At 36.6% G+C, this 26204-nt stretch overlaps 1 protein-coding gene across 1 annotated transcript in view; it reads left to right on the top strand.

The window, feature by feature from the left end:
- The first annotated feature begins 18701 nt into the window (after window positions 1–18701).
- FANCL (FA complementation group L) overlaps window positions 18702–26204 on the top strand; it is a 60254-nt gene continuing 52751 nt past the window's right edge. The window contains exon 1 of the mRNA XM_024552770.4: window positions 18702–18861. Within this exon, the coding sequence (XP_024408538.1) occupies window positions 18766–18861 (96 nt within the window). The 5' untranslated portion in view covers window positions 18702–18765. The remainder of the gene's footprint in view (window positions 18862–26204) is intronic.

Below are 26204 nucleotides of genomic sequence, written 5' to 3'. Positions count from 1 at the left end.
CAAGTTATTCAGATAAACATGTGTTGTTAATTATTGTAAGAGCCTTTGAAAGCAGGGCCATATTCTTAGCATCCTCCACCACTCCTAGAACAGCACCTTAATCATTGCCTACATTATGCAGAGTAATAACTTAAGCAAGGGTTCTGGAATCCAGCTGCCTTGATTTCAGTCCTAGCCCTGTCTTACTAGATATGTAACTCTGGGCTACCGAACCATCCTTTATGATGAAATATGGTAACAGTAGTAGTAGTATTTCACGTATAGGGTTGTATGATTTTAAATACTACATTTAAAGCATTTAGACCTATTTTTGACACATAGTAAGAATTTACTCATTGTTTCTAATATTATTATTATTTCTCTTTAATTTTGCTGGAAATGTAAACTGCTCTTTTCGAAAATTTTATCCAACTAGCTATCTTTTAAGGTTTATTCATTAATTCATTCTTTCATTCAACAAGTATTATTTGAGCATAGCCATGACCTCAGAACTGTACTAGATTTTGAAGACTCTAAACAAAAAAAAGCCACATGGCCCTATTTTCAGACTTGAGAGTCAACAATGGCCTTCCCAACTAAACAAAAGTGATTACAATCAGTGTTACTAAGTGTTATAACAGGAGTGGTGGGAAGTGTATGAAGCCTGAGGTGTATACCCAACTCAGGCTGGGAATGCACCAGGTAAGGGACCCCAGCAGGTCACAGTCATATCACCTTATTGGAGAATACCATGCCTTGCCACCCTCTAACTCCTACAACCTCCTTCCCTCATCTTAGTAGGTGTCTAGGGACTCACAAATTGAGTGTATGTGACCCCATGTGATGGGTTCTCAGGGATCTATACACTTAGAAAGTACTCCAGTACTTTGATGCAAGAGTATGAAGACACTTTGCAGTAAGTCTTAGAATGGGCAAGATAAGAAATGCTGGAATAAAATCTCAGTGCTGCTATAGCATATCCAAATTGTAAACAAATTGGTATATCATTCCAAAAGAGCATTAAGGAAGAAGACCTTTTACAGAGATCTTTCTCCTAGATAGAACAACTAATCAGACATCAACTTCTGCTCAACAGTACTCATAAACCATGCCAGAAAGACCCAAGTATCCTATTTTTTAAAAACTTCCAGATAATAAAATTCTATAGCTTTCCTTGATAACATTTCCCAATGATTATAATGTTAATTAACATTGTATTCTTGGGTAAAATCAGGAACTTGATCTCTCTTGTTGATATATTTTATTTTCTGCACACTTTTTCACCCTCAACTGTTCCTCTAATTTCTTTTTTCAACTTCTTATTTCCCCTCTTACCCTACCCCTTTTCTAAACTCTGTATCTGGCAAGTATTTGGAAATTCTTATTATTAAAATAATTCAACAATGATAAGGTTTAAAGAATAATTTTAAAGAAGGTTTAAAGAATAAGGACTGTACTCTGAGGTGAGGAAAACCTTAAAGAAATACAAATTAAATTTTGGATTTAGAAACAACGAATGAGGTACAGTTAATTTGGGAGGATTGCTTTGTTTTGTTTAATTAATTAATTAATTATTCCTTAAAATATACCACCGCAGATGTCTATGATTGGCAGCCAAAGCTACTTTTGGGGTGTTTAATAGCTGGGATGACTGTTTTTGTAGCCTCATCACTGTGCATGTGCTGTCCTAGTTTGAGTGAGTATCGTCTGCCGAGGACTCTGTGCTCTGATGGCTTCTGAGGTACAGGGGAGCAAAACGACATTGTCCACAATGGTTTTGAAAGCCAATTGTTACTCTTTATCCGGGGCCAATAATAATACTACTACTTGTCACCACTTACATAGTGCCTTTCATCCTCAGACCGCAAGGCACTCCAGCATTGTTACTTCACATTATTTCAGTGAATTTTTTTTTTGGAAGACAGGGCAAACTGAGAGACACATATGACATGGCTAGCTGTGCTAATTTTGTTTTCTTTAACAAATGTAAAGTAAATAGCCTACGAAAAAGCCACATAATTTCTTGAAGGTATACCCTTTCTAAAATAGGTTATTCTAAACACATGTGTTTTGCCTCATATCAATGTTACTTTTAAAAATTTTATTCACACATATATCCTAGATTTGATTAACTAATACTGACTTTTGGGGGCTTCTATTTTGTCAGAAAAATAGAAACAAGCAAATTGCTTGCACACAGAAAATGGTTTTAATGAACAGTAAAACTACAGATTTTTAGAGCTTTGCTGCCTTCTAAATTTTATGAGTAAATTTTGTGGAAAACTGTGTAAATAAAGCATAATTATTTTAAAAATAGAAGTCTTTGTTATTCATCATCTAACTGTCTTGTATATACAAAGCAACCTGCTGTAGAGACAAAGGACTGAAAAAAGTTACCTGTAGAGAGTTTTCGCTATTGAAAGAATAAAAACTAAAGCAATGGGGTGAACTTTTGGTTCACAGATGCAAATACTGAATGCTAAACCTGGCTGAGGGAAAATCAGTTTAGCCTGATAACCGGATTACTTAGAACAAAAACAGAGAAAATTAAGAACTGAAGAGCAGAAAATTAAGGTGAAATACAATTTAAAGAGTAAGTAAATGATGTAGGCTTTCATTTTCTTCCCCCCACAGTGTCCAGCTAATTAAAATTACAATCAAAATGAAAGAGCCTAAACTTGTAAATACATTTAGTTAATGATTTTGTCTTTTTAATCATCTTCACATTCAATGTCTTCTTTTATTCATTTAGGTCTTTGCAATAAAATGAAATTGTTTTTCCCTGTAAAAAAACTCCTTTTAATTTTCCTTATCTGCTTCTTTTTATATTATATATTCTTTTTTCTTTACCTCTCTCTATGCCATATTTTTTTTTCCAGCTTTTTCTTTTCCTTTGAACATACTTTACAGAAGGCAACAATTATATAGGTGTAGAGTTGTATTATTTTACTGAAGTATTTAACTGCTGATCCGAATACAACTCTTCTAGGCTCCCTCACACACAAAAGACATAATTACTTGTCATATAACATAATAGGGGGACTCCCCACAAAACCTGAATTTATTTATAAAAATTTGTGGTTTTATTCTTACATGTTTATACTTCAGTATTCTTCAAAGTACTCTCCATTTGATGCATACACCTGTTGAGATGTTTTTTCCACTGCTCAAAACAGTTTTTTAAACATATTTTATTGATTATGCTATTGCAGTTGTCCTAATTTTCCCCCTTTGCTCCTCTCCACCTGGTACCCCCCATTCCCTTGGCAATGTTCCCCTTAGTTCATGTCCACAGGTCATGCATACAAGTTCTTTGGCTGCTCCATTTCCTCTACTGTTTGAACTCACCAATTTTGATGCCTTTTAGTGCTTCTGCCATTTTCTTCCCCACCTCTTCCACATTGGTAAAACATTTCTCTCTGAGGAATTTTTTCATCCAGGAAACAACAACAAAAAAGTTGCTCAGGGCAAGATCAGGTGAATAGGGAGGTTAGGGCACAGGAATAAGTCGTTTTTTGGTAAAAAAAACTGCTGAACACTCATTGTGGTGTAGGCAGGTATGTTCGTAAACCACTCATCACGAAATGGGCAAATGCATTAAAAGAGTCTTCAAAAAATTTTCAAAAAAATGAAGCTGAACGCAACCTCTCATAACACTACCAGTTGATACACTGATACAGATGGGTTCCTAGAACACTCACCTAGTGGGGGAATCCTGTGCTACAAGGGGCCTGCCCTCCAGAAGATAATTCCAGTTGTTTTTTGGGTCCCCCTTTGTATACCTTATAAAATTACACTTTTTAAAATTAAGTGGATTCAATTTCTTACTGGAAATATTTCTCCATTGCCTTTATCATCAGGAATAATTTTTATATTCCCAAACAAAATCACAGCTAAAGATGCTGCTAATACATGGAAATTTTGCTATGCATCTCTGTTTACAAATGTATTGTTTCAAACTTTTCTGGAATAAGTATTTGGGAATGTAGGAAATGAAAAGGCACCTAAGAAGCATGAAGCCCAAAATGATTGAGCCCTTTATTTAAGTAACCAGGTTCAATACACATTAATTAGTCACCACCATTCATACACATTGCTGAGAACTTGGCCCTGAACCTAGAGGTCAGATCTAGGCTTCATATAGCATTGCATCTCTCTCTTGATCACTTTCTGCTCTAGTTGCTTAGGTGGTTATTTTATTTTCTGGCTTGCTAGCCTATAAACCAAAGTTAAACCTTAGCTACTAAAAGTGTGGGCAGTAGCATTTCTGTAGCCTGGGAGCAAGCTGAAAATATAGACTCTCAGGCAATAAATCAGATGTACTGAATTAGATGTACTTCATCTTAACAATAACCCTACGTAATTAATATGCACATTTAAAGTTGAGAAGTACTCTTTAAGGCAATCACCTCTAAGCACTCTAGACATATAACTACTCCTTTTTTGGCCTCTTTACACTCCTTCAAGCCCCACCCATGAGTGGAGAACATATAATATGTAAGGTAGGGAAGGACTGGCTTTCACTTCTGGTTAGCATAGGACGTAGCCTAGAATGTCATTGCCCATGACCTGGATCCCTTCCTGATAAGTTGGCTACAATGCCTAAAGCATGCAGCCTGATTTAGGTGGTGGGAATGGTGTACCAACTTAGACCAGCTTTTCACTATCAATGTCTACCTCCTAGATAAGGGACCAGCATGGGCCAGCTTCACTCAAGACCAAGCACAAGGGCAACATGGGCAGTATTTGGGGGTAGGGGTGGTCTACTTGTACATTCTACATCCAAGAATGGATTCTCCCAGCAGACATGGGTACCTCTATATCTATGAAATCCAAATGCACTGCCAGAAAACATTTTGTTCTGTTGACAAAGGGGAATGTAGTACTATGTCCTAAGAACTCTCCTACATATATCTATTCTGTAAACATGACTGCTGCTAACTTTTTCCTCCTACCTCTGATGACTTATTTTTATTATTTTTGATGCCCTCTTTTTCTCTACCCAGCCTTAAATGTTTGAGTTTCTCAAGGCAACCTCTTCTTTTCTTACTCCATTGTCTAGACTCCATTCCCCATCCATAGCTTAAATTACCATCTATGTGCAAACTACTCCCATTTATATCTCCAGCCCTTAAACCCACGCTTTAAACTTCCATGCTTTAAGCCCACACAGCTAGCGTCCATTTTGCATGTCTATATATTCAGTACTGAACCCACTAACCATTTCTTTTTCTGTTCATGAGTCTAGTAAATAACTATGTTTCCAGTTACGCCCATCTGACCTCACTACCAATTAATCAGCACGCCTTATTGATTCTATTTTCTGAGTTTAGAATCCTTCCATTCTTCCCATCTACATCACTACCACACTAGTTCAAACAGCATTATAGCTTACACAGTATCTTCAATAGCCTCTCAATTGTCTTTCACTATCTACTCTAATGTATGAATAATATGACTTTAAGGCCCTAGGAAAACTCATTTCAGATAATCACTAGAAATATCCAACAACCTAGTTAAAAGTTAGTAAACACTAACTAGGCTCTTAGCTAATCCCTATCTTCATCCTGCAACTTCTATTATAAACACTTCAGTCACTAAAATTTTATATATCAAGCATGTTATATACTATAGTCAGGGTGACCCTCCACCCCCAACCAACCTCAATTATGTCTCATATGTCAGTTTTCAGCTTAAACTCCTACAAATTCTTTCTACCACATTTGTGATAAAATTAAGTTTCCTTACATTGACTTCAAGGGATGTTAAGAACTGTCTTCTGCCTTACACATTAGCATCATTTTACTCCTCTCCACACTTCCATTATTTATATTTCCGTTTCTGAAAAGTACCATGTGCCTTCCTACCTCAGATTGGCACCCTGTACATATTGCCCTTCTATCTTTTTCCTAATTCCCATCCATCCTTTAGATTTTGGCACAATCAGTTCCTGTGAGAGTTTATATCTCAAATCTCAAAGTAGGTCATATCTAGGTTGTATGCTTTCTCCTCAGCTTCTGTTCCTCTTCTGTAATAGATACCATAATTGTACTTTGCTACGTCGGCCCCTCCAGTTAGATGTAAGCTCCACCTTGGCAAGGACTGTACTGGTTCTGGTTCACTACTTTAGCTGGAGCAGCACTTTATACAAGTAGGTTCTCAGTGAATATTTCTGAATGAAGAAATCTAGTGTTGAAGGAATAAGTAAGTAGAGTATGCCAGGTGCTGGTGATGCAGCAGAAACTGACAGAATAAGACACTTTGACCTCTATCATCCCACTGGTCATCAAACTTGAATTGGATGATGTGGCCTAATGACCCCATTGCCCCACCTAAAGCTATGGACTTCACTGGATTCTGGCATCTGGAGGAAGTAAAAGTGCATGTGCGAATAAAAGGACCTGTTTATAAGTCCATGTAATGGCAGACTCTGAAGTGTTGGATAACTTTATCAAGTAGTGTGGTTAGTTAGTACTTTATCAGGTTCGTACAGTAGGCCCAGTTGCCAATATTGCTTATGAATGCTTCATGACTAATTATACCTGACTGATGAATGCCTTTTGCTCCAACTCATCACCCACGAGTTCGAATGGTCAAACTAGCGAACGCTGTAAGCCTGAGTAAGTCCTACGTAATGAAGTCATGAGTCCTCAGCAGCGGTCACCTTTATATAGCATTCTTGCCCATGAATGATGGCCGGGGTTGAGTTAGTAGACATTAGACCTACCTGATCTATCAAACTAACTTATGTTTTAAAAATTCACATTTGTCTGGATCTGGAGGCAGTTCATCTTGTAAAATGATTCCATCTTCAGCTACAGTTTTGGGCAGGGTGAGAATGGCTGTGGCTTTCTCCTCTTACCACAGAGCCGTAGGTACTGCTCAGAACAGATGCTTGTGCGAGCCATTCTGTTGCACACATTCCTCAGATATGTTCAAGGTCTCAAAGTAATATAATTTGTAGAAAATTGGTCTGTTCGTGTTTATCATTTGTATTTCACTTGTAAATGTATATCATCTGTAACATGTGATTCTTATTTATGTCAGCTTATTTTTAGATTTCAGATAATGTAGCTTATTTATTCTTTTTATTAGTAACTTCATGACTACAACATTACTGAAAACTGATAAAATTAAGGCAAAATTTGTATATGTGATAGTTTATTCAATGAATATTTGAGTTTCTATTATGTTCAAGGGATGAGTAAAGTCTAAGTGCGGTAGACATGGCAGAAAATAAAACAAAAAATATCTTGTTACATGGAGTCTATATACACTCTTGGGGGTAGGGCAGAGGGAAGACAGACAATAAGCAAAATAAGTTAAATTTACAGTTATTAGAAGATAATGAGTCTAAGGGGAAAATATATTTGGCTAAGGGATATAGGATGTGGTTGTAATAGCCTACAATTTTAAATAGAGTTGACTTAGAAGTCTTACTAAGAAAATAACATTTGGACAAAGACTTGAACATGGAGGGAGGAGGAGAAGCTGTCTGGGAAACAAACATTCCAGGCACAGCAATAACCAGTACAAACCTTGAGACAGGAGCATGCCTGGTGTGCTCAAGAAACAGCAAGACTAATACAGCTGGAGCAGGGGGCAAAAATAGTAGGGAATAAGATCAGAGAAGAAAAGGAGGTGGCAGGAGAGATCCTGTTGGACCTATTATGAGAGCTTTGGTTTTTACTTGATTGAAACGGAGAGCTATTGGAGGGATTTGAGCAGCATTGTGACATGATGTGATTTTCATTTAAAAAGGATTTCAGTTCTGTGTTGGTAATAGAGGGGCAAGGGTGGAAGCAGGAATCAGGTAGGAGATGAATTAGAGAAATCTTTTGCTAGCTTTCTAACTAGGCTATTGCCTGTCTCTAGTAATAACTCTAAATGAGCTGCATTAAGGTTATTTTTCTTATATAGTGGTAGACCTGGTGGTGATGTATTAAATATAAATTAAATCTATATAAATACTCTTTCCTTTATAAAAGTGGTAGAGTTTTCTAGTGGCACCTGAGAAATGTTAGTAACAGTTCCTTGTCAGATAGAGATAGGGCACTGCTGGAAAAAGGCATGTTTTGTAGAGCGCAGAAAGGTTCTCACTTTTCCTTATCATGCTCTTCAGATAAGCTGTAAACCTGTGATATTCATGCATAAATTAATTAAAGTTATTTCTTTAATTTCTATTATTGTACAACATAGTCAATGCATAATCAATTGATGTAGGGGCTAGAAAGAAATATATGTTCCCAGACATAAGGAACTTATGTATAATAGAGTTGGTTTCATGAGGCACAATTGTAATAGACAGGAATAATTTCTATAAAGGGAATCAGACTTATTACCTGCTGTATGATAGCATACCATGTTTTTGTGATCTGACGGAGTCTGGGTCCTTAAAAGTTTATACTTAAAAGTTACTGTAATCAGATTGTTTCAATAAATATTTTTACCAATTTCATACCGAACTCTTACATGTAGCAACGGAAATTGACCTTCAGTATAGATATAGATTGCTCTTACAAAATGAAAGACATATCAGTTAAAGAGTGCCTATTGTACTAGGTAGGATTAGAAATGTTCTTTGGAATATTTTTTTAAAGGTTAAATAAAAAATGAACAAGGTCAATACTAATGACATAAAGTAGCAACCTGAAGCAAATAATCCTGCATTGCCAGACCTAAACTTTAAGTTCTAAAATAGCTAAAATTTGATGTACAAGTCCATTTTAAAATAATAAAAATGCATATAGCTTTGAATGGTGGCCTATATTTATAGTGCTTTGTTAATCTCACTTTAGAATTTGTTACAAAATAATTTCATAATAAACACCAAATTGTGTCATAAAAACCAATGTGCCACATATACATTTCGTACATTTTCTGTATGCGTACATGTGTATGTATATGTATATATGAAAGGTCGGGGCTTAACCTGAGTCTCCTGAGCTTTCTTGCACTCATTTATACACTCAAAGAACACAGGGATCAGGAGAATTGTCTCTTTTGCCCAATCTTCTTAATGTAGGGTTCCCTCTATACGATCCAGCACAAATGAATAATCCATCCACAATCTATAAATGGCTATTTAAGTTACATTACCTAATTTAAAAAACTGTTAGTCTAGATTAGACTTAAATGATCTTATCTGGAATTGGTTAAATGGACCAGTTTCTTGGATGCCAGGTCATTTTCAAATCCATATGTGTTGTTGTTGCACAAGTCTTTTAAAATGTAAGGCTCAGAATCTTTGACACATCCCATAAGATATATAAGCCTAAAGCAAATAGCATGTTATTTTGAGGGTTGTTTAAAAAAATAGAGTTTATCAAACCCTGCCAAAATCTTTTATGAATGGAGTAAACAAAGTACTTTTTCCAGGGGAAATACTTTCTGTGACATTACAAAACAGCATTTGTCAAAATAAAATCTATTTGAAACCCTAGGATTCAGTTTGTAAGAGGCCCCCATGAAAAACACAAGAACTAAATTAACTAACATTGTTGGTATTTAAAAAAATAAATAAAACCATTTATGGTGCAAGAACTATCCCATATGCACCATAAATTAATTTACATTCTCTTCTTTAGTAACAATTTTAGTATTTTTCCATATAATTTTCAATGATGGAGGAAATATCCTCTAAAAAATTATTACTATTACTCCTTCTCTAGTATAATCTTAATTATATATTTTTTATGCTCCTCTACTGAATTCCAAGTTAAAGTAAAATATTCTAAAGGTGTATTTTATTGCTTCCAATATTTCTGGGGTTTAAAGTTCACTATTTTTGCCTCCTGGCGAAATGCCTTTGCAGTATGATTCAGTTTATGTTTTCAAAACACAAAAGTTCAAAAGAAAATTCAAACTTTTACCTTTCATCTCCAATAAAAATATAGAATTTAGATTTAGCAGAAAAATCTTGGAGTTGATAATTTAGAACCTATCCATATGATTGAATGAAATACTTTAAACATATCTTTTGTATCAACAGCCCAGTGACTAGTAAATCCACCAGGTCAGAGTAGAAAATAAAAGATAGAATATTTGCTGACATTTTTTTTTTTTTTTTTTAGTTTGGGTAGGGAAACAGAACAAATACATATGAAACAAGTAAAAACACTTTCAGAGAAACATCAACAAGTACAAATCACTATAAAAGCACAAAATCAAGGTGTTGATTAAGGCTGGATTAAAATTAAGGTGTAATTAAGGTGATTTAAAAACTCTTGGAGCAAAGCTTTGAAAAAGGTAAAAATATATGAATTGGCAGGGGAGGACAGGGCTTTCTAGTGAGAAGAGTAGGGCAAAGACATGGGAAGGAGCAAATAATAGATGGGTCAAGAAAATACTAATGGCCAAAGACAAGACTGGATGCAAGATATACCACTTTGACTCACACAGTCCTTCAATCGTATAATCTCATTTCTTTCAGTCCATCATCTATCGCTTCTTTGCCCATTCTGCGTAGTCCTTATGGTATATAACCTCAATCTGTGACCAGGACACTCAGTGCCTTATATTCTGTCTTGTTCCACTATTCTCCAGGCATGCCCGATTTCAGAAATTAGAGGAACCAGCTCTGTAGGCAGACCTGTGCATTTTGCTAGCAATTTGAACAAATGTAGCCACATTTATCTTTCTAATATGACTCATAATCCTGCTCTCAAGCACTGCTTCCTCTTATGTTTTTTCATAATAATATTAACTTTCATGTTAAACTATTATCTAAGTTTTTTTAAATTACCAATGTTGCAAACCAGAATTTTCTCAGGTATAGCAATAGTTCTTCCCATCCAACTCCCCCTGCAAGCTGTACTTCTAGATGTAGCCACGGGTAAACCCCAAATTTGCATCAATTTAATTTTTCTGTTCTTCAATACAGGATGTTGAAGAAAAACTCATATTAGCTCATATTATATTTATAAATTCATCATCTTTGGTTTCATCTGGGCTTTCAGAGCCATTTGACAAAAATTCTACATCTCTTGTCTTTTGCAATGTCCTCTCCCATTTCCCATTTTTTCCCTTCTAATTGCCCTCCTCATCTCCTACCCCAGCACCACTCTGTTGATGAGAACGTTGATCAAATAACGTGTCAGAAGGTCATCCCGTCTACTTGATTATTAAGGATTCTCTTCTCCATCTTAGACTTTCTGCTGGGTATTTGCTTGAGGTACAAACATTTCCAGATTTTGGGACTATTTTAAGAGACCCACTCCATACATATACCCATGTCATAAGCTTGCTTTTTACCCATCCTTTGATCTTGTTCCTTCCAAATCCTAGATAATCCATACTATTAACTCCTTCCCAGGTATCAGTACATACCTTTATCTTGCACCACATCGTTTTCCAGGAAAAGTATTGAACATGTAAAGCACAAGTTTTGCCTACTGAAGTGATTTCCATTCTTCATTACCCTAAGAGCCAGCAATCATCTTCCACCTAATAGAGGTGTATAGTGTGGAGGCATCCTTAAGCCAGGATGCTTCGCTTCCTCCACTACTTAAATCAGGAAGCAAAGTTGACTTTTACATCTGCAGTCGATTTCTCCTGGGAAACTTTCTTCAGGATATCTGTGTGAGTTGAAACAAGTATGGCAGTTTGCAGAAGGCATAGGAATATAGGTCATGTCCAGTTATTAAATTACTGGGCACCACAAACCTTATGGCTAGGATGACTAGATAGAACATAGTTCATTATGAGCAGCAGGAGCCACATGGACTCCCATGGTCAGTTGCCTTCAGAGCTATATCAGTCAGGAATTTTTCACACAATGTTAACCACTGAAGAGGGCCTTTGTCTAAACTTAAGGATCCTCTGTGTACCTCCTACTCGGAGTTAGCACGTTTCTACTCAGTATTTGCTTACTACACCATAGGAGTACCATGGGAGCACCACTGGAGTTCCAGTTCATAAGGACCTGTCGTTGACAGTTCCCTGCACTGCAACAGTGGACCAGGGGCTCAACCTTCTTTTATTATGGACCCCAATTATAGATGGATAAAATTTTGATCATCTTGTTAATGGTCAGAGTAAGACATACAGATAAGCTGCATTCAAAATTAAGATACTCATTTTGAAATAAGTAGCCTGGAATGCCATAGATCCTCAAACACCCAGGCCCTTTACTGTCATGTCAGAGGTCTTTAGTTTTACAGACTTTCACAGGCATACACATGACTTACAAAGGCATCCAGGATCATTTCTACTTTCTGATCTACATGTCCTAACAGCATGATGTTTGGTGGGTATTGGATCAAAATGATGTACTACTTGGATTGAAGTGGTAACATGGCCAAGTTCCCAACAAACTATGATAGATGGTATGTAGAGTAAGAGAACTGACATATCCCTGAGGCAAGACAACAAAAATTTATTGGTGCTTCTGTCAATGAAGGCTAACGTCTGGTAATGCCTATATACCAAGTGGATAAAAAATGTTTTGGTAGGATCCATAACTGCACCATAAGTAATAAAAGATACATTAATTTATTCTAGTAAGGGGAAAAAATATCTACAGTAGCAGTCACAACTGGACCTTCAACTAATTTTGTTTCCAATAATCCACAGTCATTCTCTAGGATATTTGAGATTGCAGAAGCCAAACCACCTTGTTAATCAGCAACTCTGCACCTTTCAGGAAGCAACCCCCACAGTTATAGTGCTCTTGTCCTTTCTTTGTTGTGGCAGGAAAGGAGAGTGCCAAATGGCTTCCAGTTGGACCTTCCTAAAATACTAGCCCTTAATTATAGCGTAAGAAACTGTATGGGATTCTGCCATTTTCCTTATAAAATCCATTCCAACAATTCACTCAGGATCTGAAAAAATGACCCCAGGAAAGTTTTGGGAGTCCCACTTGGGCTACAATGAAATAAACTCAATTCAGAACTCCATTTAAACCTGGGCTCTTTAATGATCCCCAATGGAATTACAGGTCCCCAGGAATCGGTGATCACTTGGAGCTATATTCCCTATTTCCAGAGTTTAAGTACTTCCCTTTCCTCAATGCACAAGTATCCAGGTTAAAGACTGTCAGCCGCATTAGGAAAGGCAAAGCAGAAGATTCACAGTATCCCTGGGTAGTGTTACAGCAGGATCTTTCCTCATAGGTACTAGCCTCCCCTTCACTGGGTCTGTGAATCCAAAATTCTCTAGCACTGTTGGCTCCAGTGATGCCTCTGTTCCTCAGACCTAGAATAGCTTTGGTTAAATAAATCAAGACACACCTTAATTGGCTGTCTGTCTATTTCATTCCTGGGGACCCCATGATTAATTAACCACAGCCAGAGATTTCTGCTACCGAAGCTATTCCCTGATCCCTGAGTGCAGCATCTGGCTATTAAACCAATACCGACTTTGCTTCAGACTGTTAACAGTCATCACCTGGGCCAGGTCTCAGCTGGCTTCTCACTTCCCCAATGAAATCGGGAATACCATTTTTATTGTATATCCTTCCAAAAGCATTCCAAACCCAGGGGAAAAGTAAAAACAAACAAAAAAAAGAGCCAGCAAAGCACTTTTAAATATTTGGATATTTCCCTTTTCACATCATTTTTACTGGCGAGGGCGAAGAGAAGAGTCTTCAGGGCCCTGCCAGGATATAGAGGTGAGACACATGATCCATTTAATCTATTTTTTTTTTTTTACTTCCAGTCTTTAAACTCTTTCCTCTACATTGTGCCAAGGCCTCTCCGGCCTTTTATTTTACTAAAAGAGACAAATAGTGGCTTCCTCTTTGCCTCAGCAAACCCAGAAAAACTGTTAAAACTATAAACAACTGCTTGAGCTACCACACTAAATGCAGTACGTCTGATGAATAAACCCAATATAATGAATACAGTTCATAAGACAATCTCACATTTCCAACACTGGCTGCATATTAAAATATGAGGATTTAAAAAATATGATGTTTCTCACATCGTCCACTCCCAGATATTTAAATCAGAAGCTCTGGGGTTAAATCAAGCATCTGCCTTTTCTTAAAACTGCTCAAGTGACTAACCCACAGTGAGGGTCGTAGACCCATGCTGTAGAAGTTCTTATTCACTCCTAAGGTTTCTATTACCATCTAAATATTAATGATGTATATTTATAAATCCTTCTAAGATCTGTCTTCTAAGTTTCAGCCCTGCAAACAATATTTCTCTCTTTGACTCTTCTCCACTTTTACAAAAATCTGGAAGTTTACACAATATAAAAGGAATGATCAAATATATGCTCTTACCGTGTACCAGAAACTACCAAAAGAAAAAATTCAACATTGGTCTCCATCTTCTTTGTGTAGACATTTGATTGATTGTGAGGTCTATTGTGAGGTTTCTTAACCTCAGCACTACTGAGATTTTGGGTGGAATATTCTTTGTTGTGGGGGGCTGTCCTGTGGATTGCTTAGGAGCATCTGAGCATCCACCCACTAAATTCCAGTAGCATCCTACTCTCGCCTCTTTGTGACAGATATTGCCAAATGTCCCCTGGGGTCAAAATTGCCCATGGTTGAGAACCACTGGTCTACGGTCATCTCTATGTAAAGATTTCACAAGTACATTTTAACATATTGTATATTAAATATATGAATTTTCTCTTTATCGTTATTGGTCTTGGGTGTTTGTGCCATTATCAAAATTTCACCAATCCAGAAATCTCTCTTTCCCAGGACCACTGCATGTGCCTGCACAATTGGTTTGTTCAAATAAGTATTCAAAGTTTCCTACTGCTTGAGTGTTAATGTTTCCTAAGTCTCTTTTTAAGCTTGAACAGTCCTTTTTCCTTCTGCTGGGGTTTTTTTTCCCTATGCCATCAACTGATAAATTAGTTCACTTGTCCTATGGTGTACTAGATGTTCTGGATTTGCCTGATTGTCCTCCTGATGTCATTTAGCTTGTTCCTCTATACCTGTTTTACTAGTAAACTAGAAGTTACATCCATAAGGTTGATTAGATTTATGTCGAACATTTTTGGTGTTGTACTTATTGCAACACATCAGTTGACACTTAATTATGGGTGTGCAGCTTTTAACTAAAGAGGCACCAGGTGGTGATATAGCCTGATTGCACTGTTATAAAGTTAAGTTTGCATTTTGTGAGTATTTTTTTTTCACCATAACCTTTCCTATCATGGTTTAAGCATTCATTGATGCTTATTGCCTAAGTCAATTATTTCTTTAGAAATTATAAAATGGTCATTTTGACACAAACAATTTGAGATGACAATTAGACATCTAAAGTGGATATATCATGTAGTTGTTAGGTATGCAAGTCTGAAGGGTGAGAGAAGATAGATAATTTTAGAAGTCATCAGTATATGGCTGACATTTACCATATTTTGCCATGTAGAATGCACAATGTTTTGCAGAAATTTTTGAGGGAAAAATAAGAATGTGCATTATACACAGGTAGCACTAAACCATGGGAGTGCATTATATACGGCAAAATACAGGTAATACCCACAGACTAGATGGGATTACTGAGAGGAGATGGTATATAGAGAAGAGGGACCAGTAATGAGCAATGAAGGACTCCAACAGTTACACCTGGATGAAGAGGAGGTGCCAAAAGAGGGATGAGAGACAGGATCTCCACCTCCTTAATATCATTTCTCATAATTATATTTTAGCATCTTCTCTGGATTATGGTAATCATTTCCTAATTCATGACAGTAGTGAGTATCCATCACTCAATCTTGAACACCTAAAGATAATGGTTATATCACTGATTAAATGATGAGCAAAACACATGAGCAAAACAGAACCAGAGGCATGGAAACAAGGAACAAACTGACAGGGACCAGAGGGGAGTAGGGAGGAAGGGGAGGAAAGAAGGGGAATGGTCTAGTTAAAGAACAAGTATGAATGACCCATGGACATGGACAACAGGGTGGGGATTGACTGTGGGAGTGGTCTCGGCAGGGGACAGCAATGGGGGAAAATTGGAACAACTATAATAGAACATATACATATATTCTAAATTAAAAACAAATCCTTACATGGTATTTCATCTTGTTCCCTGGGAGTTGTATTTCTTATAGACTTTACCAAAGAGAACGCTCATTTACAAATTCAACTGTTATGAAAGGTGATTTGGATATGTTTTCCTTAAGGACTAAGACAGTAACTAGCAATAAATTTTGTAAAAATCTTTAATTCAAGTAAGATAGGAGGATTCAGATGAAAGGATCCAACTGTCTTTGGCTGTTAGCTACACAGTTCAGTATATCCACGGTGGGGGTTCGTCAGTGAGTGTGATAAAGATAGTCTCTCTAGACAGGGGTACATATTTGTTCATGGAAGACTAAATTGCTATTTAAGAAGTTTCCAGAAGATTTTAGGTCTATAAAGTCAAACACATATAGTCAGTTAACCAAAAGCTCAGTGTAGGATGGGGAATTGTAGGTTTGGAGACTGGACTAATTAGGTGTCCTCAGAACAGTATTAATTTGGTCTCACTATATATTCATATTTATATACATACACACAAACAGAGCTAGCGCTTTGAGAAAATTACTTTCCTTTTCTGGGCTTTATTTCCTTAATTTATATAATGAGAGTGCCAGGGTATGAAATATATAATGTTGCTTTTCATTTAAAATATTCAGCTCCTTAGAAAGCTATTGGCAAAATGTCCTTAGGCTCTCTTTTTTCACAATATGTGGAATTTAGGGTGAAAATGCTATGATTATACTAAGGAATGTATTATGTTGGGAAATCTGTTATGAAACTTCCAAAATTATATTCTTAGCCTCATTGTTAAAATGAGTTATTAACAACTTTAGATTAACTTCATCTGAGTTTCTTGATGGGGATTTCCTCTCTGTCATACTTTAATGAAAAGATTACTGAATCTAAAATTTACAAGACTTTATGTTAATTCTCATTTTACAGGTCACTAAGTCACTGTCTTGAACAATTTAATATCTCTGTATCTCAGATTTCTTATGTACAAAATAGACATTATAAAAAATACCTAAAGAGCACTATGATGAAAATGAAATAACATGTGAAAGTGTTTTACACGTTAAAATTGTCTTATAATTAAAATAAATCCTATAAAGTCTATAATAGTGCTATTTATCCTGATTATTAAGATATCATAAATGGAGACCAACTCAAATACCTTCTGAATTTTTGAAATACTTGCTTTTATCTTGCCTAGAGGACTGATGGACATTTGATTTAGTAAATAGTTAATGGGCACCTACAATGCACCAGGAAATATACTTATGATTAACGAGAGCAATAATTTTCAGATAAAAAAGGTTTCCAAAAAGAGATACCATTTGAGGACTTTGAAAAAAGATTAGAGGTTTCATCAAGAAAAACTTTAGTGTGCATCATAATCACCTGGAGGGGCTTGTTAAAATACATACGGTGGGGGTCTCACTCCCAGAGTCTGGGATTCTCTAGGTGTGAGATACAGGGGTGAAAATTTGCATTTCTATAAGGTTCCAAGGTGATGGTGATGCTGCCGGTTCTGGAATCACATTTTGAGAACCACTGCTTCAGTGTAATTTATATCTAACTACCATAGCATTCCTGTTTATCCTTAAGCACACAGAATATTGTGACAATTCTTGTCATACTTTAAGAATCTTCCAGAAGTCTGATTCCATTTTAAGGGTAATAAAGATGGGAGGTGTATCTTATTCATTTTTGCACAGCCTTGGCATATTACAATGATGTTTTGCAAATGCCAGGGCTCAAAAATGTGATGCATAGATTGGAATATTAAATAATCATGCAGTAAATATCAAGAAGTTCCTTATTTAATTAACCCTTAGTGAAAGAGAATGGATCATCAACATGCCTAAATTAGAAAAATATATAGAAAGTATGGTCAAAGAAAAATTAACTTTGGTCCATGAAGTCCATCTGTAATCCTTCCTCACGTTTTGCCTTAGATATTTGCGAGGGCAGTGCATCAGAACTCAGTCTGGTGTTGACTTGAAACTGGATCAGTATATGCATATTTGTGTGTCTCTCAAAAACAAACACATCTGTTAAGATGTTTACATTTGTTAAGCCGCAGAACTGTAGTATATTCTATAAGATATAATGAATGGAATGCAACACATTACATTATATATTATTATATACAGGATATCATATTACCCTGTATGCTGAAGCATACGGGAGACCCTGTAGAGCAGTGGTCCCCAACCTGTTTGGCACCAGGGACCGCCTTGGTGGGAGACAATTTTTCTGCAGGCCGAAATGTGGGGTATGATCCAAACGCATTACATTCATGCTCACCTCCTGCAGAGCACCCAGTTCCTAACAGGCCTGGACTGGTAAAGGTCCGCAGCCAGAGGTTGGGGTCCTCTGCTATGGAGTATGGTAATAGGAGATTAATAGTGAAAAAAGGTGAGGTGAGGCAGGTTCAAGGTAAAAGAAGTACCATAACACTCTGTTTGTAAAAACCTTCGTATACTGGAAGAAAATGCAACTGCAAAGTTGTAGCAGCATTCCAATAAAACCGAACAAAATCACCAAAACCGTTCTTAAAACAATCAGGATGGAATGACCTTTTTCAGTCAGATCTGCGAAGCTCAACACAATCTTGCCTCCCGCCTCTTGCTGGGGCCAACGCTGCCTCCTCACGAGTCACATCTATTTTGGCTGGGCTCAAGTCCTGGTGGTCCCGCTAGCACTGGACCTTCATTTCCGCCCCAGAAGCCTCGATACATTTTCCCGCCAATGCCCGGGTTTCCGCCTCTCCACGCAGGCGGGTCCGCGCATGTGCGGTGCCCCTCCGGCTCCAAGGCCTCCGGAGGCTCCACGGACCGCGAGCCATGGAGGAAACGGAAGCGAGCCTGTTGCACCAGTTCCCGTTGCTTCTGCCCCAGAACCGAGCGAAAACCGTGTATGAAGGATTCATTACGGCTCAGGTACTCGCCGGTGCTGCTGTCTCGCTAGGAGAGCCGCCCTCTCGGGGCGCAGCTCCGCCCCTTGGAGCCTGTGATCAGATGGGTTAGGAGCCCCAGCTAATGGGGATTGAGAGCGGTAACACTTAACGACTTCTCGGAGACTGGAGACCGGAGTTTTGAGAACCGCAGCCGCTGCTGGAAACCCGTTCCTCCTTGCCGCTGCTGCGCCTGGGTCACGGTCGCCACGGCAGCGGGAGAACCGCGCAGCGCGGCGGGGCGGGGCGGAGTGCAGGGTCACGCCCCCTCTCCCTCCCCCCTCTTGGTTGCTTCCATCCCACTTCTACCTCTGTCCCAGGTTTAAACTGTTCTTTTTTTGGTTTCGGACTTTTCTGCCTACCTCTTCTCGCACCGCCCACGCCCACGAAGACTGGTGGCCGTTCATGGGAATCCCTGCTAATTATTATATTGGTGTTTCCTGTAGAAAGGGCATTTTGAAAAAAAATTTTTTTTTGGCGCTTTGTCAAATCGTGTCAACCCGACCACATCTAGTTGTGATGTTTTGTAGGAAATTTTGACAACACAGTTAGGTTTGCCGATTCCAGGTAGCCTCTCTTGTGGAGTTATTACACGTAGTAACACATATGTATAGTAACATGTGTAAGGCTTAGAAGTTTACATAGTGCTTTCCAAGTACACTATCTCACTTAATCCTCAGCCTTTTGAGGCAGAAATTTTAAAAAATCACTATTCTCGTTTCATAGTTGAATAAATCAAAGCATGGGAAAAATGGAGAGGTTAAGTTCCTTGTCCATGATCACAACAGAACCCGTTAAACTTAGACTGATTGCACGCCTGGATTTTTCCCCTTTGCATTTGCACCAAGACACCTTAGGTTAGAATTAGGTTAGAATTTTGAGTGTAGGCTTTGTTCCCTGAGCATTACACTCAATATCGGGTCCCCCTTCCCAGCACAGTATTCTTTGAAGATTGGGGCTGTCTCCTAGGAATTACCATGTGTTTTCAAGATTTTTCAAAACATCTCATAACCTCTCAAAAATATTGAGTGCATTATCAAAATCACTTGATAAATGAAACTTTTACCTATCCCTAAGAATAGGTGCTGATCAGTTTGACATTAAGTTGCAGACATAGTGCTCCTTTATTTCTAAATATTTCTGGTATATTTCATGAGAATAATGACACATGTACATAATACATCAAAATCAAGATTTAAAAAAAAGATCTTATTTATTTTTAGAGAGAGGGGAAAGCAGAGAGAGAGAGGGAGAGAAACATCAATAGGTTGCCTCTTGTTACAAACCCTGACCACGGACCAGACCTGCAGCCCCAGGCATGTGCCCTGACCAGGAATGGAACCAGGGACATTTTGCTTTGCAGGAAGATGCCCAGCCAACTGAGCCACACCTATCATGGCAAAATCAAGATATTTGATCATGATATAATCTGGAGCCCATTTTCAATTTTTTTAATGTTTCAGTTACATTATTTTAGCCCCCTACCATCTGATGTAAGATACTTCATTACATTTAGCTGTCCTATGCCTTTAACATGAAATAGTTTCTTAGTCTTCCCTTGTTTTTCATGAACTTGACATTTTTTAAGAGTATAGGTTGGTTATTAGGTCCAATGGCCCTCAATTTGGGTTTGACTGATGTTTCTTCATCATTAAATTCAGGTCGTGCAAATTGGCAGAGATCCCCAGAAACAATGTTGTGTTCTTTTCAAGGCATATGACATCAGTGGGTCTGGCTGGTTGTTAATATTGTTACTTTTGGTCACCTGTTTAAGGTGGCATCTGCCAGATACACCTTTGTAATTAATAAGTACTTTTTAGGGAGTTACTGTGAGGCATCAAACTTTCATACACATACCCCTGGTGTAGCATCCATTGACTCTTGTTTGAGTCAATTAATACTGCAATGGTCGCCAAATGATTTTCTAATTCTGTCATTTCTTCTGTATTAATTGGCATTCTGTGATAAGGAGTAGTTTTCCATTCTTTCCAATTTTAATCAGAATGGACTCCTGGATTTTAAAAATAACTTATTTAATAGGTTATAATCATTAACTCCCTTATTTTGATGCTTACATTGCCCCTGATTTGGCTAGTGAGAGCACATTTTTATTGATATCAACTTTTAAGGTTTGCATTTCTTGTCACTATGTTAAAATTATCCTATGGATGCTGACATACAGTGATTTATCATCATTTTTCAGAACTTATGTAATTTTACTTTTTAGTTGCCCTGCACCTAGTAGTTATTTAATAGAAGATTTTAAAAGTTTATCATGGAAAGTGTTTTGTGATTTTTAATTTTATTACTACTTTTTAGTTTTATTGCATTGTGATTATACAGTATTGTTTGTAAAAATTCAACTCTGTGGAACTCATTTATCCTTTGTGTGTGTATGTGTGTGTGAGTGATCAATGTGTGATTGAAAGAAGGGTTTTTCTCTGTCAGGAGGTTGTTCTTTCCTCTTGAGTAAGCTTTGATAGTTTGTTTCCTTCAAGGAATTTGTTCATTTATTTAGGTTTTTAAAATTATTGGCTTTAAAGTTACTTATATTATTCTCTTATTATCATTTTAATGTCTTTAGGGTCTGTAACAGTGCTCTTTATATTGGTTATCTTTTGCCACATAACTAATTATTCCAAGCCTTAGTGGCTTAAAGCAACAAATTTATTATTTCACATTTTTGTGGGTCAGGAATTTGGACGTGACTTCGTCGACGGTTTTGGATCAGTGTTTCTCATGAAGACGATGTTGGCCAAGATGTCAATTATCTAAAGACTTGACTGGAGCTATAAGATTTGCTTCCAGAATTGCTCATTCACATAGCCATTGGCTGGAGGCCTCAGTTTTGTTTTGTTTTTGTTTTTTTCTTTCAGTTTTTTACTGCTGTTGATTAGGAGGCCTCAGTTCCACACACAGACCTCCATAGTGTTGCCGACTGTCAAGGACACGTGACAGGTAGCTTCCACTAACTAGCTAGTGAGTGATAGGACAGAGAGATCAGTCAGAAAGCTGCACAGTGCTTTTTCTCCCCTAGTCTCTGAAGTTACACATACTTATCTGCTTTATTCTGTTTGTTAGAAGCAAGTCTCAAATGCAGCCCGTAGTCAAAAGTAGAGAAACAAGGCACCAACACATGGAGGCGGAAGCATCAAAGAAAATGTGGACATGTTTTATAGATCCCCCGTGTTCCCAATACTGTTATTTGTATTTTGTGTCTTTTTTTAAATTTCTGATGCATCTGGACGGAGGCTTATACATTTTATCAATCTCTTCAAAGAACCTGCTTTTGATATCATTGATTTTTCTCTATTTCTGTTTCTGTTTAATTGATTTCTGATTTTAAGTTCATAGTTTCTTAAGGTGGAAGATTAGGTCATTGATTTTGAGACCTTTCTTCCTTTATAATATAGATATTTAGTGCTATAATTTTCCTTCAAAGACTGCTTTAGCTATTTCACACCAATTTTTGTATGTTATAGTTTCTTTTTTTTAGTACAAAAATTCTTTTTTTCTTTGACCACATATTACCAAAGCACTATATAATTCTAAATATTCCAGGATTTTCCAATATCTTTTGATATTGATATCTTTTGATATTGATTTATGATTTAGTCACAGAACATAATTTGTATGATTTGAATGCTTTTAAATTTATTGGAACTTACTTTATGGCCTAGAATATGATCTATCTTGGTAAATGTTTTGTGTATACTTGAATGTGTATTTTGCTGCTGTTGGGTGGAGTGTTCTCAATTGTCAGTTAGGTCAAGTTGATTCATAATGCTATTCAAGTTTTCTGTATCCTCACTCATTTTCTGTCTACTTATTTTATTAATGAGAGGGGGTACCGAAATCTCCAACTATAATTTTTCAATTTCTTCTTTATTTCTATCAGTTTTTGCTTCATATATTTTGAATTTCTTTAATTAGGTACATAAACTCTTTAAGATTGTTAAGCACTCTTGATGAACTGATTCCTTTATGGTTATGAAATACCCCTTTTTATCCTTGTTATAATCATCCTGGAATCTGTGTTTTCTGATATTATGATAGTGACTCCAGCTTTCTTTTGATTAGTGTTGCATGTTGGCATGGTTTATCTTTTTTCATTCTTTATGGTATGCCTATTTGTGTCTTTATATTTAAACTGGATATCTTTTTGCCTTACTTCTTTTATCCGATCTGGTAACCATTTGCATTTAATATAATTATCAGTATGGTTGGGTTTAAATCTAATACCCTGCTATTTATTTTCTGTTTATTCCATGTGCTATCCATTTTTTTAAAATCTTTTTTCTACTTTTCTATAATTTACATTAATTGAGTTCTTTTTTATAATGGCACTTATCTCTTCTGTCAGCTTATTAGCTTCCCCCCTCCCCAGAGAGTTGCTTTAGGGTTTACACTATACATCTTAAACCTGTCATGGTTTACCTTAAAGTAATATTAGAATTCCCTTTTATATGTTCTGTTGATTTATCCGCTATATTATTTTATCTCTCTAGTGCTAGCTCTAGGGTTTACAATATGCATCTTTAACTTGTCGAATCTACTTTCAAGGATAACACTACTCTTAGAATATAAGAATCTTACTTCAACATATTTCTATTTCTCATTTCCTGGCTTTTGTGCTATTGTCATATATTTTATTTCTATTATATTATAATCCTCCAAATAGTTATTATTTTTTTAAACAATTACTTTTAAAAATATTTATTTATTTTTAGAGAGATGGGAAGGGAGAGAGAAAGAGATGGAAAGAAACATCTATTAGCTGCCTCTTGCATACCCCAGCTGGAGACCCGGTCCTCAACCCAGGCATGTGTCCTGACCAAGAATTGAACCGGAGACCTTTTGGTTCTCAGGCCAATGTTCAACCCACTGAGCAACACCAACCAGGACTTAACAATTATTTTTTAATTAATAGACTTACTTTTAAAGAACAGTTTTAGAGCTATGCAAAAATTAAGCAGATGGCAAAGAGAGTTCCCATATACCACCCTATTCCCCACAGAAACACAGTTTGACTTATTTTATTAACATCTTACATTAGTATGGTACATTTGTTGCAATTAATGAGCCAATACTGGCACATTATTATTAACTCAAGTGCATACTTTATTCAGATTTTCTTAGTTTTTACCTAATAATGTTTTTCTGTTCCAGGATCCCATCTAAGATATCACATTATTATGTCTCTGTAGGCTTCTTTGGCTGTGATGATTTCTTAGATTTCTCTTGATTTTGATGATTTGATTCATTCATGATTATGAAATGACCTTCTTTATTAAGAAGTACTAGTTGAGTATATTGTAGGATATTCTACTGGAGTTTCTCATGATTAGACTGGGGTTATGGGTTTTTGAAAGGAACATCACAGTTTAGGTACCATTTGTCAGATCATATTGAGGGTATAGATTACCAATATGATTTATTAATATTGATGTTGACCTTGATCATTTGGCTGAAGTGGCATTTGTCTGGTTTCTCTACTGTAAAGTTGCCTTTTGTCCCACTGACCATACTGTACTCTTGGGAAGGAAGTTACTATGAGCAGCCCCCATTAAGGAATGAGGAGTTATGCTCCCCTTCCTTTAAGGTGGGATATCTGTATAATTTATCTGGAATTCTTCTGCATGGGAGGTTAGCTTAACTCTCCCGTTTACTAATTCACTTATTTATAACAGTATGGATTCACTAATATTTATTTTATATTTTCAGTTGTAATTCATTCTTTCCTCATTTGTTTTTCAAATTGTTCCAGCTTTGGCACTGTCCATAATCTCTTAAAGACATTTTTTAAAATAAGAAAAAAAGTCCTTTATATTTACTTGTATACCCTTACTGGTACTCCTTATTTTTTACCAGATTTCCATCTTATTTCATTTACTTTCTTCCTAAAGTTCTTCCTTTAACATTTCATGTAGTATGTGTGTGCTACTGATTAATTCATTCAGCTGGTACATGTCTGAAAAATTGTTTTATTTGGGCTTTTGAAAGATACTTTCACTGGGTATTATATTCTAGGTTAACTTTTTTCTTTTATGCTTTAAAGATGTTTCTTCACTGTCTTGCATTATTTTCCATGAGAACTTTTTCTTATCTTTATTTCTCTTTAAGTAGTGTGTTATTTTTTTTCTTTTGCTGCTTTTAAGTTTTTTCTTTCATATTGACTTTTGTCACTTTGGTTATGAAGTACTTTGGTGTCATTTTCTTCATCTTTCCCCTTCATAGAGTTTGTTGCAGCTTTTTAATTTTTAATGTTTAGATTTGTGAGGCTTTTTTATTTAATTTGGAAAAACTCAGCCATTATCTCTTCAAAAATATTTTTGTTTCTTCTTCTCACCTGTATTGGCTACTCCAAATACACATGTTAGGCCAATTTAAGTTGTTGCGTAATTCATTAATGGTCTATTCATTTTTCTAAACTGTCTCTGTGATTTTTTTTGGTAGGGATGTTCTACTTCTGTCTTTGGGGTACACTACTATCTTCTTTTGCATGGCTTACTCTGCTGTTAATACCATTTAGCATATTTTTTCATCTTAGACATTGTGTTCTTTATCTTTTCAGTTAGGTCTTTGTATCTTTCCTGTGTCTATTTAGCATTCTTGTGCTTTCCTCAGCCTTCTTGAATATATGTAATATTGTTATAACTTTAAAAAATTTAAAGCAGTTTTATCATCTGCCACTTTTGTATTTGTTTCTCTTGATTTTTCTCTTAGTTATGAATCTTACTGTCCTGGTTCTCTGCATACCTGGTATGTTTCAATTGAATGCCAGACATTGTGCATTCCACTTGTGCATGAGATATTTTTTATTCTCTTAAGTATTGTTGATACTTGTTCTAAGCTGCAGTTAAATTACTTGGAAAACATCTTTTCAATGTTTACCTTTATCCTTTGTTAAGCAGAAACAGAATAGACTTTAGCCTAGACTCTACCTAGGCTCGACCATGGAGGCAACACTCTTCTATCTGTTGGCTGTTGCAGTACAAGGTTTTCCACTTTGATCAGAACATGGCTATTCCCAGCCTTGTGTGAGCTCCAAGGTTGTTCTGCATGTTCCATTCTCATGGTACCCCAGCTTTGGGTGGTTTTCTTGCATCCATGCAGCAGTCACAACTTAGCTGAAGACTCCTTTTGAGGAATCCGCTGAAGTTCTTGAGGTCTACTTTCTGTAGTTCATTCTTCTCCATGTATTTTCTCACATACACCATGAATTCTGCATACCTTGGCTTCCCCTAACTCACTCCAGCTTCTCAAATCATAGAGAATCTTTGCTCTATTTGGTTTTTCATCCTTACCCTGTAGCCTGAACATTTTCCA

The sequence above is a fragment of the Desmodus rotundus genome, chromosome 5 (genome assembly GCF_022682495.2).
Source record: "Desmodus rotundus isolate HL8 chromosome 5, HLdesRot8A.1, whole genome shotgun sequence".
NCBI classification, from domain to species: Eukaryota; Metazoa; Chordata; class Mammalia; order Chiroptera; family Phyllostomidae; genus Desmodus; species Desmodus rotundus.
The sequence above is the reverse complement of the archived record's forward strand: the minus strand, read 5'-3'. Positions and strand labels throughout refer to the sequence as shown.